This window comes from Limanda limanda, chromosome 15, assembly GCF_963576545.1.
Source record: "Limanda limanda chromosome 15, fLimLim1.1, whole genome shotgun sequence".
NCBI lineage: Eukaryota > Metazoa > Chordata > Actinopteri > Pleuronectiformes > Pleuronectidae > Limanda > Limanda limanda.
The window spans coordinates 18,349,563-18,363,745 of record NC_083650.1 but is presented as its reverse complement, the minus strand read 5'-3'; the positions used below and the strand labels follow the sequence as shown (position 1 = coordinate 18,363,745).

At 41.3% G+C, this 14,183-nt stretch overlaps 2 protein-coding genes across 2 annotated transcripts; one reads left to right on the top strand and one right to left on the bottom strand.

Moving 5' to 3' along the window:
• On the top strand, positions 1 to 7,773 carry pdlim1 (PDZ and LIM domain 1 (elfin)). The gene is made up of 7 exons (XM_061087316.1): positions 1 to 289; positions 2,409 to 2,560; positions 3,073 to 3,157; positions 4,244 to 4,428; positions 5,264 to 5,412; positions 5,562 to 5,679; positions 6,729 to 7,773. Exons 1-7 carry the CDS (start codon positions 197 to 199, stop codon positions 6,913 to 6,915), a joined length of 969 nt encoding a protein of 322 aa, XP_060943299.1. The 5' UTR covers positions 1 to 196; the 3' UTR covers positions 6,916 to 7,773.
• On the bottom strand, positions 7,696 to 8,289 carry neurog3 (neurogenin 3). The gene has a single exon (XM_061087820.1). It carries the CDS (start codon positions 8,287 to 8,289, stop codon positions 7,696 to 7,698), a length of 594 nt encoding a protein of 197 aa, XP_060943803.1.
• Between the last annotated feature and the right edge of the window lie 5,894 nt (positions 8,290 to 14,183).

Genomic DNA, 14,183 nt, shown 5'->3' with positions numbered 1-14,183 from the left:
CCCTGCATGTTATCAGTGAGGAAGTTTTGCAGTGTGTGGGACTCGAACCTGTGGGTCCTCCCCTCCTCACACACACCGCTGCACATGTGTCTCACAGCCCGGAGAGGACCACTGGAGTCAGACAGCTCGTAGAACCTCCGGCTCACCTCACCTCAGCTCCAGCTTTAAACCACAGATCCATACCCAAGGGAGAGCGATGCCTGTCCGGGTGGTGATGAAGGGTCCCGGGCCCTGGGGCTTCCGGCTGGTCGGGGGAAAGGACTTCGAGCAGCCGCTGGCTATTTCCCGGGTGAGTTGGTCCCGCTGCTGCCGCTGCTTTGTGTTGGAAGTGTGACCCGCACCTGAGGCTCCTTGTCCCGGGCCAACTTTCTCTCCTCTGTCGGCTTCACTGAGAACAACATCAGTTAGCCTGGTTAACGTTAGCTCAGGTTAAAAGAGCTACCGTTACTTCACAGTGAAGCTAACCTGGTGTCATTCTGATGGAGCTAACGTTAGCTGCTATACCGTCAGCATCTAATTACTGGTGTTAATGAGCTGTCCAGTGTAACGAGCCGGGTGTGGACCTCCTTTACGTTACATTACATGAGACAAGGTAATGAACTACGCAAGTTTTAGTTGGTGAATTGCGTTTTATTAGCTTTTAATGTAACTTTACACGTTAAACAATAGTCTAAATATATCAGGGCAGCACTTTAATGTACACTTGAGTTCAATTTAAGTTGATTTAAATCATATGAAAATGGTGAATGGGGTAAAGAAGACTCTAATACTTTAATTTCAATCATATATCAAATGATGTTGAAGATCTTATTTCACAGACAGGTTGATGTACAGGTCTGAAAAATGCAAATTTCCCCAGCTGACCATTAATATTTTTTTAATTTGGCACATCATATTTCACATTCATCTTTCCGTGGTATTTTATTTTTGAAGGACTTTTTGTGAACTTCAAATTAAAAGCACGTCGTTTATTTTGACACCCCTCAGTGTCCGTCTCCTGTGGTCCTGTCCCTTTACAGCTGCATCACCACAGGTCTGACTCCCAGGTTTTCACACAGGGACACTCCTGTGTGGCTGGTCCACTCCTCCCAGAGCCAGGAGGAATTCTTGGACTTTTCCCTGGGTCCTTATCTCTGCTTGTCTCGGACAGAGAGGCCGCCCTGTGAGACACTGACTGAACACACCTCTCTGCCACTTGTGTTGACTGTAAACCAAGTGGAGTCAGGTTGTGGTAGCACTGGGTTCTGGTTGGGTGAGAAGCTTCGAGAAAGAATGTGTGGAAATGGGCGGAATATGACTTGAAATCAAAATTGTGTCTCTTGTCCTCAAAAGGTTGGCTTTGCTCACATGTTGTTTATTTGTCAGGACTAAATGGTAAGGAAACCCTAAAAGCCTTTGGGCCAACTCTTTGCTGTAAGGACAAGGAAGACAGTTTGTTATTTGCTCTGTTAATATTCGTCTTCTTACTGCTCCTTTTCATTCAGGATTTGAGATTTTGTGGTTGCATTTAAATAGTTTTGTTTGGTCGATGAATGAAATAAAGTTATATGTAAGAAAGCCATGTGTATCCTGGCTGATAGCTCCCATCCTCTCTTCAGTCAGTTTCAGCTTCCAGTGCCTCTTGCAACTAAGAGTGTGTTCAAAACCTCCTTTATTCCAAGTGCCATAAGTATTCCTAACTCCACAAAGTGACCCCCAGTCCACAGAAAGGCTACGACAAAACCTCTTTATGTGCAATACAACCCTGTGTATACATGTCTGTTTTACTAATTGCCTGTCGTTGATTTTAAGTGTTTTATTTTCACTTGTTTTATGACTGTTTGTCATTCTTTCTTTCTTGTTTGTTTGTTTTTTTGTTTGTTTGTTTTTCTGTTCTCATGTAGTTGCTTGTTTATTGGTCACCCGAAAACAAGTTTCCACTTAAGGGGACGATAACGTTCTATTCTATTCTTTTTTGAAAGAGCATGAAAACACGTATAACTAGAATTTCCCTCAGTGGAATGCATTCCTCTGCTAAGGACAAATAGCCTAAAATTCAGTCAAGCTGCACCAAATTCAAAATGCACTTCTATGCCTGATCTTCAAGATCCATGAATTATTCTTTGGGAAATGTGTGAAAATATAGCTCCAACCTCGCATTGCTAAAGAAGTGGGAAAGAAAATTCCTGGATCTGCTAATTTATCCGAATCCTCTCTAAAGATGTAATGGGTCAGTTGAATGGGATTCCTCAGTTCATGCTCCACCCCCCACAAAATGTAATGGATATTACTTTGGTCATTCTTGCTTAACCCTGCTAACAAAGAAATGCTGATAGAAACACAATGTGTCTCAGAAGTTTAATCTAAGAAGACAAAGGTCACACACAGCACCTAAATGTGTTGATTTAGTATCAACTCCTGTCTTGTAGGTCACCCCTGGGAGCAAAGCAGCGCAGGCCAACCTGTCGATCGGAGACATCATCTTGGCGATCGATGGCGAGCACACGGAGAACATGACTCACTTGGAGGCTCAGAACAAGATCAAGGGGTGCATAGAGGAAATGCTGCTCTCCGTAGACAGGTAAGATGTAGCAACATGCACCAGACTGATGAGCTATAGCTGCGGGCCTGAAAAACCTGAGTAATACGAGACACTCAGCCACAATCGTGGTGTTCAGAGAGAGTGACGTGATGTTTATTCATGCTCTTGAAAGGGCGAGTCGGCCTTTTGTTTAACTTAAATGGTTAGTTTGAGAAGCCTGTGTGTGGTAAGCTCTGCTGAAATGCTGTGTCAGGTCAGCGCATTACATCATATCCTTGTGACGGCAGATCAAGCAACAGAGAAGTTAAAAGCGGATTTGGCCGGCAGGTTGAAGGAGATGTTGAAATTAAGAAGGAATCTTTTGGGTGTAAGGTGGTGTTACCTGCTTAGCAAAAGTACAAGAGGTGTTGCATTTAAACACACTAATGCATCATGTTCATGTACACAGGAAATCACAGTGAAATCACAGAGAAATCAAAAACCCTCTAGTTTAGAATTATGATGTGATTATAGGATCTCTCAAGTCCTGTTCTTCTTCCTGTGTTCCTCAGGTCAGAAACTAAACTGTGGTCGCCACTTTCATCGGAGGAGGGGAAGGCACATCCATACAAGATGAATCTTGCATCAGAGCCGCGGGTGCGTGTCAACATTAAACCTGGATGTAGAGCTTTTAAAATGACTCCACCAACTCTGATTTAAAGTAAAACTGGGATCATTCCCAGCTACAGGTAGTCCTATCGTTTCTGGAAGCCTGCACATTCCTGTCCCACCACGCCCACAACGCCTTGTGGGGCTTTTTTTTTTTTTTTTTTTTTTACAATGCCAATGATGAAGTCATTGTTTACTCCCCAACAGGAGGTTTCCTAGGAGATGGTAGTTTATCAGCCAAGGTCTGACGCAAGCCTCAGTTCCTGCCCGCTGAGTGGAAAGTTGAGGTCAAAGCATGAATTCATGTAGGAAACGGTGTAACGTCTCCCAGTGTGTGCGTGTGTGTGTGTTTGTGTTTCACAAGTCACAGATGTTGCATATTTTCTCACACACACGCAATAACACATGTTTCAAGTGCTTGTATGGAGTCTATCACTTTGATGCCACTTTTTTTTTTACATTTTTAAACCACTGTATTGTTTCTTCGTCTGCGTTCACTTGCTTGAAGAGACTCTGGGGCATTCTGTAATTTAGATGTCAGACCCTTGAAGCATGAGCTATATTTGGAGGTTTTCCGTGTTTCCACTGTGAAGCATGAGCTACATTTGTTGGTATTTATGTGCCCACTTGGTTGCATACCAGTGATATGACGTGTTTGACCATTAACTGGTTAGCTACAATTAAAGTCTGTCGTCGTTTATTATCCAGATTAATGATGCAGGTCTTTGTGTTAAGCTAGAAGCAGCAGTTTGAGAAGAAAATAAAACCGGTCAGACATCTTCTGTTGACTATTTCCAAAGTTTAAACATTGTTGAGTGTTCTGCTGAAACAACTGATTGTTGTGTGTTCACAAATGTTAAGCAATATTCATAGACTGCACGTTGGTACATGTGTAAGATCCAGAGTTCATCTGAAGGGGTTTAAACAACCCTCACTTCAAGTTTGCACCCAGTGTGTGTTGCATGTTTCAGACATCTAATGAATATCAAATACCGCACTGAGACTCAACACTTTTTTTGCCTTGCTACTCACAAATATGTTTAACAGAACATTTTTTTATTTTCATTTTGACAGGAGGTGAAGCTCATAGGCTCCACCCACAACAGAAGTGCGCTGCCGTTCGCTGGTTTTGGCCCAAAAGTTGTGACCAACCAGTACAACAGCCCCTCTGGTCTTTACTCTGCAGAGAACATTGAGAACTTCAACTCTGCAGTGGATGAAGTGAAGACCCTGGTTACAGCCACTGAGCTCGACGACAAGTAAGAAGAACCTGAAATGACATCATGCAAGTCCAGTCCAAGTGAAGACATGGTGGAGATTAAGATCCCAAAGCAAATATTTGTTGTAAAGGTCATTGATTGGGTCGATGGTCATCTTGACCAAGTCTAGACTGTTTGTCTTTGCATTGTCTCAAGGAATCTCCTGGTACATTTCAAATTCACAGTCGTACAACTTAATGTCAGAATTATTCCTGATACATCTCCAGTTTGTATTTCCATGATTTTTATATATAGATATTGAGTTTGCAATTTTGAATCAAATGTATTGGTGCTTAGTTATTTATCTCAGTCTACTACTTTATTGTTCGAGTAGGGGGATATTCTTCCCTGACCCGTATCCAGTATTTTTTGCGTATACCTGCTAACTTTCAGACAGACAAACTAAACGAACATAACCTTATTGGCCAAGATACTAAGAGTGGGGTTTCCTGTGAAGGCACACAAAAGGTTGGCTCATAACTGCTGGAATAAATTCATTGTAGTGGATTTATCGTTTAGATTACTCAGCCAATATTGAGTTTATAAGAGTTTAGCTGGCTTTCGAAAGGCTAGCTGATTTATAACATGGCTTTACAAATCATCAGTACAGTGGATATGATGGCCGAGGATGAAGAGGTCACTCAACTGTAGTCAAATTAAATGAATGCAGCCTGTAAGACGATGTTCAAAACAGTATTTTGTCACAGCTTTGCTCAGATTTTTTCATCATCATGGCAAGGGGGGAGAGCTTAAGTCTTGGCTTTTTCAGAATGCTTTGACGTGCGAGTCCTGGGACTCCTACAGACTTACTGATAGGAGCACACTTATTTTGCAGAGCTCCTTCAGAACCGTCAAAGACCAGCGTTAGGCCGCCTGTGGACTCCGAGTCAGAGGTCTACAAGATGCTCCAGGAGAACCAAGAGTCTGATGAACCTCCCCGGCAGTCAGCTTCGTTCATGGTGCTTCAGGAGATTCTCGAGACAGGTATCGACCCTGCTTATTAATCACAGCTTCCATAAACGGTCACTTTAAATCAGAGAATTGATTTCTTGCTTAAAATGAAAAAGTACGAGTGAAAAGAAAAACATTATCGGAAACACAAAACCAATTTTCCACCTCTATGATGTTTGTAGGTGACCCTGATAAACCGTCAGGGTTCAGGAGTGTGAAAGCACCGAGGACGAAGATCGGCTCGTCCCTGGGGAATGCAGAGAAGTTGCCCTCCTGTGACAAATGTGGATCCGGGATTGTGTACGTATTTTATGATTCCTCAGTACTGTCTTTATTGGGGGTGTGTTTTAATTGCTGTACACGAAGGAACGAGATGAGTCATTTATGGCTCCATCAGGATCCAGATCTTCCATTTCATTGGATCAGATCTGTGTTCACCTCCTCCTTCATGAGATTGACTTTTTTTTTGATGATGTGGTTTATCTTGCTTTGTGGTTTTGACATTTGGAAGACATTGTCAGTTAAAGGGTTTGATGCAACACAAAGGGTCCAAAAGTAGTGTTGTTTGTGGAGTTTGTCACCTCCCTGTGGCGGAATTTTGTAACAACCACTAGATGAACTTCAATCCACAGCTGTTTTTCTGGAGTTTTATTTTTTGATTTGTCTGGACATGAACCTGAATTAGTTCATTTTCAACAACTACATTTTTTTTATTTGAGTGGACTCTTCCCCTTTAGACTCAATACACTTTTATTTGACGTACAGGTTTTTTACAACAGACTTTTGTGGTATTTTATGTCCACTGCTGACACAACAAAATATAACAACCGGTTGAGTCCAGTGCTGCACTGTCTTTCGATTTTCTTTTAATCATTCCTGACTACTTAAATGTTCTTTTCAGTTTCTGTGATTTCTGTGTGTGCACCATAGACTGTATGGTGTGCACAACTTACCTAGACATGGTATTCATTAATATAAGAACACAGATGCGACCAATTCTGCAGTCTAAGAACGCGTCATGATTCGGACGTAGAGTTTTCTTAGAGGAGATAAGAAGATGTTGAGCTGACACATCTTTTCTTGTAAATAAGTTGTGGTTAAACAAGAACAAATCTCTGCAGTCAGGTTCAGAAATCTTTTCAGAGGAGTGGACACTGTTGTTGCAACTGGTTCATGTCCAAGATTTTAGAAAAACATGTTCAACAATCCCTCATCGGTGTAATGCTGAGGTGTCTGTCAAGTAGATTTAGCCATGGCGTATAGCTCCTAACCTTTTAACACAACACCTATGAGGAACAGAAATTGGTGTGTTAACCAATCTTAACATGGTGTTTATATCTACGTTTCAGGGGGCTTGTGGTGAAGCTGAGAGACAAGTTCCGTCACCCCGAGTGCTACACCTGCACAGACTGCAACATCAACCTAAAACAGAAGGGACATTTCTTTGTGGAGGAGCAGATTTATTGTGAGACGCACGCACGGGAGCGGGTGACTCCACCCGAGGGCTACGACGTGGTCACAGTCTTCCCCAAGTAGAGCGCTCGCTGAGCTCGGCCTCCGACTGCACACCACTGTAGGACACACCAAATAATCCAAGACATTCCAGTATTTAGCTCCTGCTTCTCCTCTGAGACGTAAAAGTGTCTTCTCTCGCATTCTGCTTCAGAACAGTCACTGGTGGGCAGGACAGTCAGAAAGTACATGTTTGAAAATGTTGATTTGCACATTAACTTTGGCTTCTTCAAAAGAAACATTAATGAATACTATGAAATTATCTCTCTGAAAAACTCCATCTGTAATGACTGTCACTGTCTTGTGGACATGTTTGTCTTTGTACACGTTCTTTGTGTTCTTTTAAACCGTAGAAACAATGAGAAATCAAATAATTTTTCACCCTGAGAGACTTTTTCTACTCTTTTTATTAAATAAATAAACCCACTTTTATGCAGAAAAATATCTCAAACATACATTAAGATTATCATTGCCAAATAAATATTTTTAGCTTAAACCACTTCTCTTGTCTTCCTCCATCACTGATTGTGCTTCATGGTCGTTTGGTGATAATAAGTTTAAGAATAAAGAGAGCAACCGGGTCATTAAAACACTTCCCAACACAGGAGCTGGCTCAGGGGACAGGTAGAGCTCAGTGTGGAAAATGTGTTTTAACAATAACTGAACAGACTTTGTTTAGTAACTGATTGAGAAGTTGATTTAAACTGCCTTCAAAGAATATCCTACACCTGTAGATAGGGATGTATGTCACTCGTGTTTTATCCAGTTACTGTTCCCTACAGGAAAATGGACCCTGCTAAAGTATCAATGCAAGTGCAAAGTGTTTCTCAGATAACTTTCACCACATACAGAAGTGAAATAAAAGTTTTCTCCTCTTGCAAAGATTCTACAGTTCCTCTCATTGACTGACGTGTAAGAGCCTCTTGTGTCCAACTCATCCAAGCCCGTGTAGCCGGAGTCTGCGGACAGGACGCTGGCCGGGCTCCGGAGCTCCGACCCCACCGGCAGGTAGCCCCCGGTGTGACCGTGGTGGTCCGCCATACGCAGGGTTTCCGTCAGGGCCCAGATGTAGTTGTGCGCAAACCGCAGAGTCTCGATCTTGGTCAGCTTGGCGTCTTCGGGCAGCGCCGGTAAGATGCTCCGCAGCGCGTCCAGGGCCGAGTTCAGGTTGTGCATGCGGTGCCGCTCCCGGTCGTTGGCCTTCACCCTGCGCCTGCCCCGCTGCCTGGTCCTGACCTGCGGGGGTTTGGAGGTCGCTGCTCCTCCGAAGACTGGCGGGAGTTTGTGGAGAAGAGAGTTTTCTGCGGCGTCACCAACTTCATCTGCGGGGCTGCGGAGCGTCGGAGAAAACCTGGATGTGCGTAAATCACCGGGGGCGCAGTGGACTGTAGGAGACATCCTGCAAAAAACATAAAAAATATATATAATTTATTTCATATTTATGAATGTCCCAATTAAATATAATATAGAATAAATATTAAATATAGAATATCTGTCCTGGTCAAGATGAGCAGCATTATTATTAAATGTAATATCAAATTAGGCTACATTAAAACTGCAGTGCACATCTATCATTATTATTATTATTATTTTCATTGAGTTGTGTAATGTATTGTTCGCAGGACCACGTTCATGTGGTCCATAAAATAAGAAAAACATCCTAGGAGGAAGACTGTATATCTTACTTTTAATCCATCGTGATGCACAGTGTTTTTATGGTGTCAATATCTCTATATATTGTCAATTGTCGTACTGAGATTTTGTGATACCCAATGTAAATTTGACATTGATTCCTGTTCTACTGTGCCTTACCTCCTAATAAAAATATTTTAAAAATAAATAAAAAAAACTGCAGTGCTCCAAATATTATTTTGACAATTCTGCAAAAAAACACCAACAAATATTCTAATGTTAAAGTTCTCTGTCTTTTTCATTTTTAAACTTCAAACTGTGAAAAACAATATTGCCACATTTTCTCCTCAAACTTCTAACGTATTAACAAATCAACCACGTGTGCTGAGATGATTTCACTTGTTTCCAGGTCAAGTTTCAATCTGTAAGTGTTGAAAGATGGAGGGATGGCAGATTAAACCTCTAACTGCACTTTTATCTAGAAAATCCGACTGGAAAAGTTCAAATAGACCAAAAACATCCAACTTGAGCTGGATCTCCAGTGTTTGCACTTACTTGTGTGCTCAGACAGGTGAAGCCTGGATACAGGGGCAGCCAGTCGTCCTTGTTAATCCTCTCCTGTCGCTGGAGGCAGCTGACGGTGAGGGATGGATGCGCATCCCTGTCACTTTATATGGCCTTTATCTTATCTCTCTGCGGCGGAGTCCTGAATCAACAGCGCCTGTCAAGTGGCCAATCAGCTTCCAGGGTGCGCGTCCTGCACCCTCTCCTCCTCCTCTCCTCCTCCTCTCCCTCTCTCCTCACACTACTATATGTCTTTGTGTGTTCCTTCATTTTCATTTAAATACATTAAGCTCCGAAGATGATTAATATGATTATATCTTATATTTATATTTTTTATTTATTTTACCTGTAGGAATTCAATATCAAACACAAATCTGGAGAAATATGAATGTGTTGTAAGATACTGGAGCCAATATTTTAAAATCAGGCAGGATGATGATATTATTCAATTATTATCATGACTAATCACACTCACTTTATGAAAAGTTCATGAGCCAATACCAAAAACAAGTTAATCCTGTAGAGAAACAAAACAAGTTATAGAAATTATCCATCCAAACCAAACAGATTGCAGATGATGGTGCTCCAGTTCTACTGGAAGCTGAAACGCCTGAGTCTGTATCATTTTAATGCAAAATATACATTTTTGATCATATAAAAAAATATTTGTAAGTAAAGGGTGCTTTTACTGCTTTCCAGATGTTATCAAATCTCTATCCCTGTTGGGTAATTGGCACATTTTACGCACTCAGAATATTGGCACATGACGTGCATGGCACACAGGGTTTACGACAATTTGGAGGACTGAGTCCTTGAATCACGTTCAAGTTCAAAACAATCTCCGAGGAAATGCGTAAAAAACTGTATTTCTACTATTATAATCAAATATTTTTATATTTAAGTTTGCTGTGGCGTATTTTTCTTGTGCGTATATTGCATTCTGGAGAGTTTTGCATTGAATAAATTTCAACTTTTGTAAAAGTTTCATATTTGAGGGTTGCAGAAAGAACGTCTCGTCTTTGTTTTAGGGAATGAAATCCAATTTATATCAAAGAAAAAGTTCGTTTTTAATGCTACGTGTGTTTGGACAAAGGTTTGCTCACTGCGTTAGGGCGCAAAGCTGCGCTATTTGGACCAAGACTATTACGCATGGAGCCACACAACAAAGGGGACTTGACAGCGTGAAACAGGTTGTGTGGACTGACAGTACAAAGGGTCTCGTTGTGTGTGACAACAATTAAAGCTCGATTTCTCGCGAAATGTGAGCTTACATCTGTGCGTCACGACATGTCCAAGAACATGTCCATAATTGGCACAACTGATTGCGCACAACAATTTAATCATATAACTTTAGTTAGGAGGTTAAAGAAGAATAAAATGTTTTCCGCAACGTGGAGACACGTGTGAGCTGTGGTGAGGGGAGGGGGGGGGGGGTGACACCGAGCTTGAACATGGTTTACATTTGCCAACAAAGGATCACAAAAACCTCTCCTTAACTTTCTGTCTAAATATGTGTTTTGGGAACAATCTGATAACCATATGCTTTCAATAAACTGGACAAATACACCAGTGAGATAGGAGACGGTGCCTCGCTGTTATAAAAGGCAGGAGAATTCTAAAGTAAACTAAATATGACCACTTCACAAATAACCATTGATGCCAAATCCATACTGGGATATCGTGGACAGGTGTGGGTTTGAAGTTGCCAGTGTCTCTCCTTGATTTTTTATCAGTGTGCTGTAGTGTCCTGCTTGTTATGCAAAGTGTAGGCAAACACACGCCTCCCAGTTGCTGTGGAAATCGCAGATATCGGAGCAGACTTGCTACGAAAAGTGATTTAACAATATTTAACAATAAACTGAGTAAGCTCCAGAGAGCAGGTGATACCTGCCCGCCTCGCCTGATTAATACTTCCTCTACCACTTCACTTTACAGTCCCCTTTGCTTATTTATTAAACGAAATCTATTTATTATTATTTTAGCAAACACAAGTACCAGGTGGGGCTTTATTTTCGCCTTCAGCTTTTTGTTTGAAGGACGTTTTGAGGGGGCAATCAAAGTCCAACAACTCGCTGACCAGATTGTTGTCATCCCCAACTCGCAGCGCAGCCTTTCAATGCGCCCCCCTCCTCTTGTTCCTTCTGGCAAAGAGCTGCCGGGGGAGGAGAGAAAAAGGAAAAAGGAAACTTCTTCAAGAAAGGAAAAACATCTTAAAACATTTAATTGCAACCCGGATGCCATATGTACACCTCTTGTGAAACCCCTCAACAATGTGACTGGCTTTTAGAAAGTATGGAGTGCGCCTTTGGAGACGTGTGCGCTTTTGGAGAGGTGCGCGCGTCGTGACCAGAATGACCCGAGCACACTTATAACAAGAAGTAATTCACTTTTAATGTGCTTTGGAGTTTCCTTTCACGGGCATCGCATTGTAGCTCTCACCTCAGCTTTTGAACACAGTGTACACCAATTACAGTGGAATAGCTGTCCTCTGGAGACAGTTTGTCTTTTTGTAAAGATTGAAGATTTGAAGCACGAATGGGGACGTGGCTGCAAGTCGCCCCCTTTCACCCCCCTCAACTAAGACACAATGTTTTTCTTTCTTCTGATCGCTTGTTTACAATGATGAACTTTGCTTTCATTAGTAGCTTTTAGTGGATAAAAAAAGAACCCATGTACCCTTTCTATGAATGGATGACGATCTCCAAAGAAATCTAACATTAGGCTTATGTTCAGCTATCAAATTATATGTTTTATAAAAAACATATTTGTGAGGAGACTTTCCATTTGAGAGGTTGACATCCAGCAGATCTGGACAAAACTGTTACAAATCTGGAGAAAACCCGTTAAGCATTATCTTATTTAATTGGTAATGTGATGACATGAAGTCCACATAAACAACCCACAGCTTAGAATAAATTGATGGGTCTTTTTAATTGTTTAATTTCTTTATTAATTTGGAACTTTCCTTTACGCAGAGACAAGCACCAGAGACAATACAGGAAAAGGAGAGGAGGAAAAACCCAGAAGACAAATATGATAATTATACATGTGTGTTCTGCCTGGTTCAGGGACCTGAGCAGTCAGAGGTTAATGAGTTCATGAAGGGTTCTTGTTCTCAGGAAGACGCCAGCCTCAGTTTTCAGGCCATAGAGGAGAGTAGGACACCAGACGTAACTTGTGTGACAGGTTTATCACACAGGTGGTGAAACTTCTGGAATTATTTTGCGTAACTTGGTTTTTGAAAATTGGAGTCTATCAAATAGCGTCATGGTGTTTTGTCAGATAGAACGATTTCTGCCTTTTGTGGTTAAACTGCTGCAATAACTTAAAGAATAAAAACAAATTTTTCTGAATAAAAGGACATTTTTCTAAGGTAGAAATAATAAGAGTCATATTTGTTATTGTAGTCACACTTGCAGTGCCTCTGTTCAGCCACTCTGAGGCGCTGTTTTCCTTTCTAAAAGGAAAACAACATTTCACATTACAAAAGCCAGTAAATCGTGGCAGTGGCAGCGCGTAAGGCGATTAAAGGAAGCTGCCTTTAAACACAGCTTCCGCGGCAGGTTCCCTAATGCAGCCTGGCAGCAGTGTGACTTCAAGTTTCACTTCAACGACACAAAACATAGACAAAGCATCAACAACATTTAAACAAAATCAGTAGAAATATGACAAAGGAATCAGCCACATGAACGAGCATGTTTCACAATACATGTGGAGAAATACAGATCGATTATTATTGGTTCTCAGAACAGGAACAGGCTGATAAACATTCAGAAACTACGTATACATCTCAGGGAATAAGTCACAAACAGTGGCAGCTGCCTTCACAAACAGTGGCAGCTGCCTTCACAAGTCAGTGGCAGGTTCTGTTCCTACCGGAAGTGCCTCTACGAGCTGCCGCTGCCACGACCTGCGCTAGCTGTCTCTTACAAGAGCAACCCTGAGTGATGCCTTCGGGTGCTGTCGGAAATAAGGGAAGCGTAAGTAGACTAAAGGTGAACAATCAAATTCAGATGTACATTTAGTCAAAAGAATAATCCACATTTTCAGTACTCAGAACATCAAAGATACACAAATGTCTCATATGTTTTTTACACAGTAGTATTTAGTAGTACCTAACTATTTAATACTTAGTCAAGAGTATTATCTGGTCACAAACAGTAAACAAACAAACCTCACACATGTATTTCATCAACATGGTGTTTACAACATAATATGAACTATAGTAAGAATCCTGGTTAGTTCTCTGATAATTTATGGGAATTAGTGACTGGAAAGTTTGTTATTATGGTTTCACAATTTTAGTCAAATGATTGATTAATTCCCAATTACATAATTTTTTTTGCTGTCCAGTTAAAACAGTGAATCTTCAAACTTGTTACTCTAATAAACCAACAAGTTTTGTTCACTTAAACTTAAGGATCAAATATCACCACAGCCTATAGCTCAGGGAAATTGTTCTACTTTCCTGGAGTTTCCAGGTGCCATGTCATCGCAAAATCATGAGAAAAACAAAGGACAGTATTGCCTTCACATTTAAACCAGCACGTAGAAGAACAGAGTGGAAGTCGCCTCTCAGCCCCAAAACATCAGTATAGCTCATGTTGTTTGGAAGAACAAAACAAAAGGGTCATCTGGGGAATTTCAGTGTGTTTGGGCCAAACAATTAATTATCTAGTTAAATTAAAGACTCAGGAGAAATGAAACCCTTCTGGAGCTTCTGGAGCTTCAGGGTAAACAGTGTTGCAACCAAATCGAACAATTCTTCAAATGTAACATATCAGGCCTCCATACTGCTCCTGTGGTGTCATCCAAGTGTCAGTAAGCCCCGACATTCAAATTCGACCTAAAACGTGGTCATTTACACCATGTTTTAAGCCTTAATGTCCTCTGATACTCTCCTCTGGATCACAGGGGACATTTAGGCCTAAATCATTATGAAATTTACTTGTTTAATCGGGACTGTGAGTGTGGTTTGTGTTTGGCTGCTTCACTGGGAAGCTGTGTCAGCTCCTCATCACACACTGCAAGAGCACTGCGGTTTTGCTTTACTCTGCTTAACTTAGCTTTGTTTTGCCTTAAAGTGTCGAGTCAGT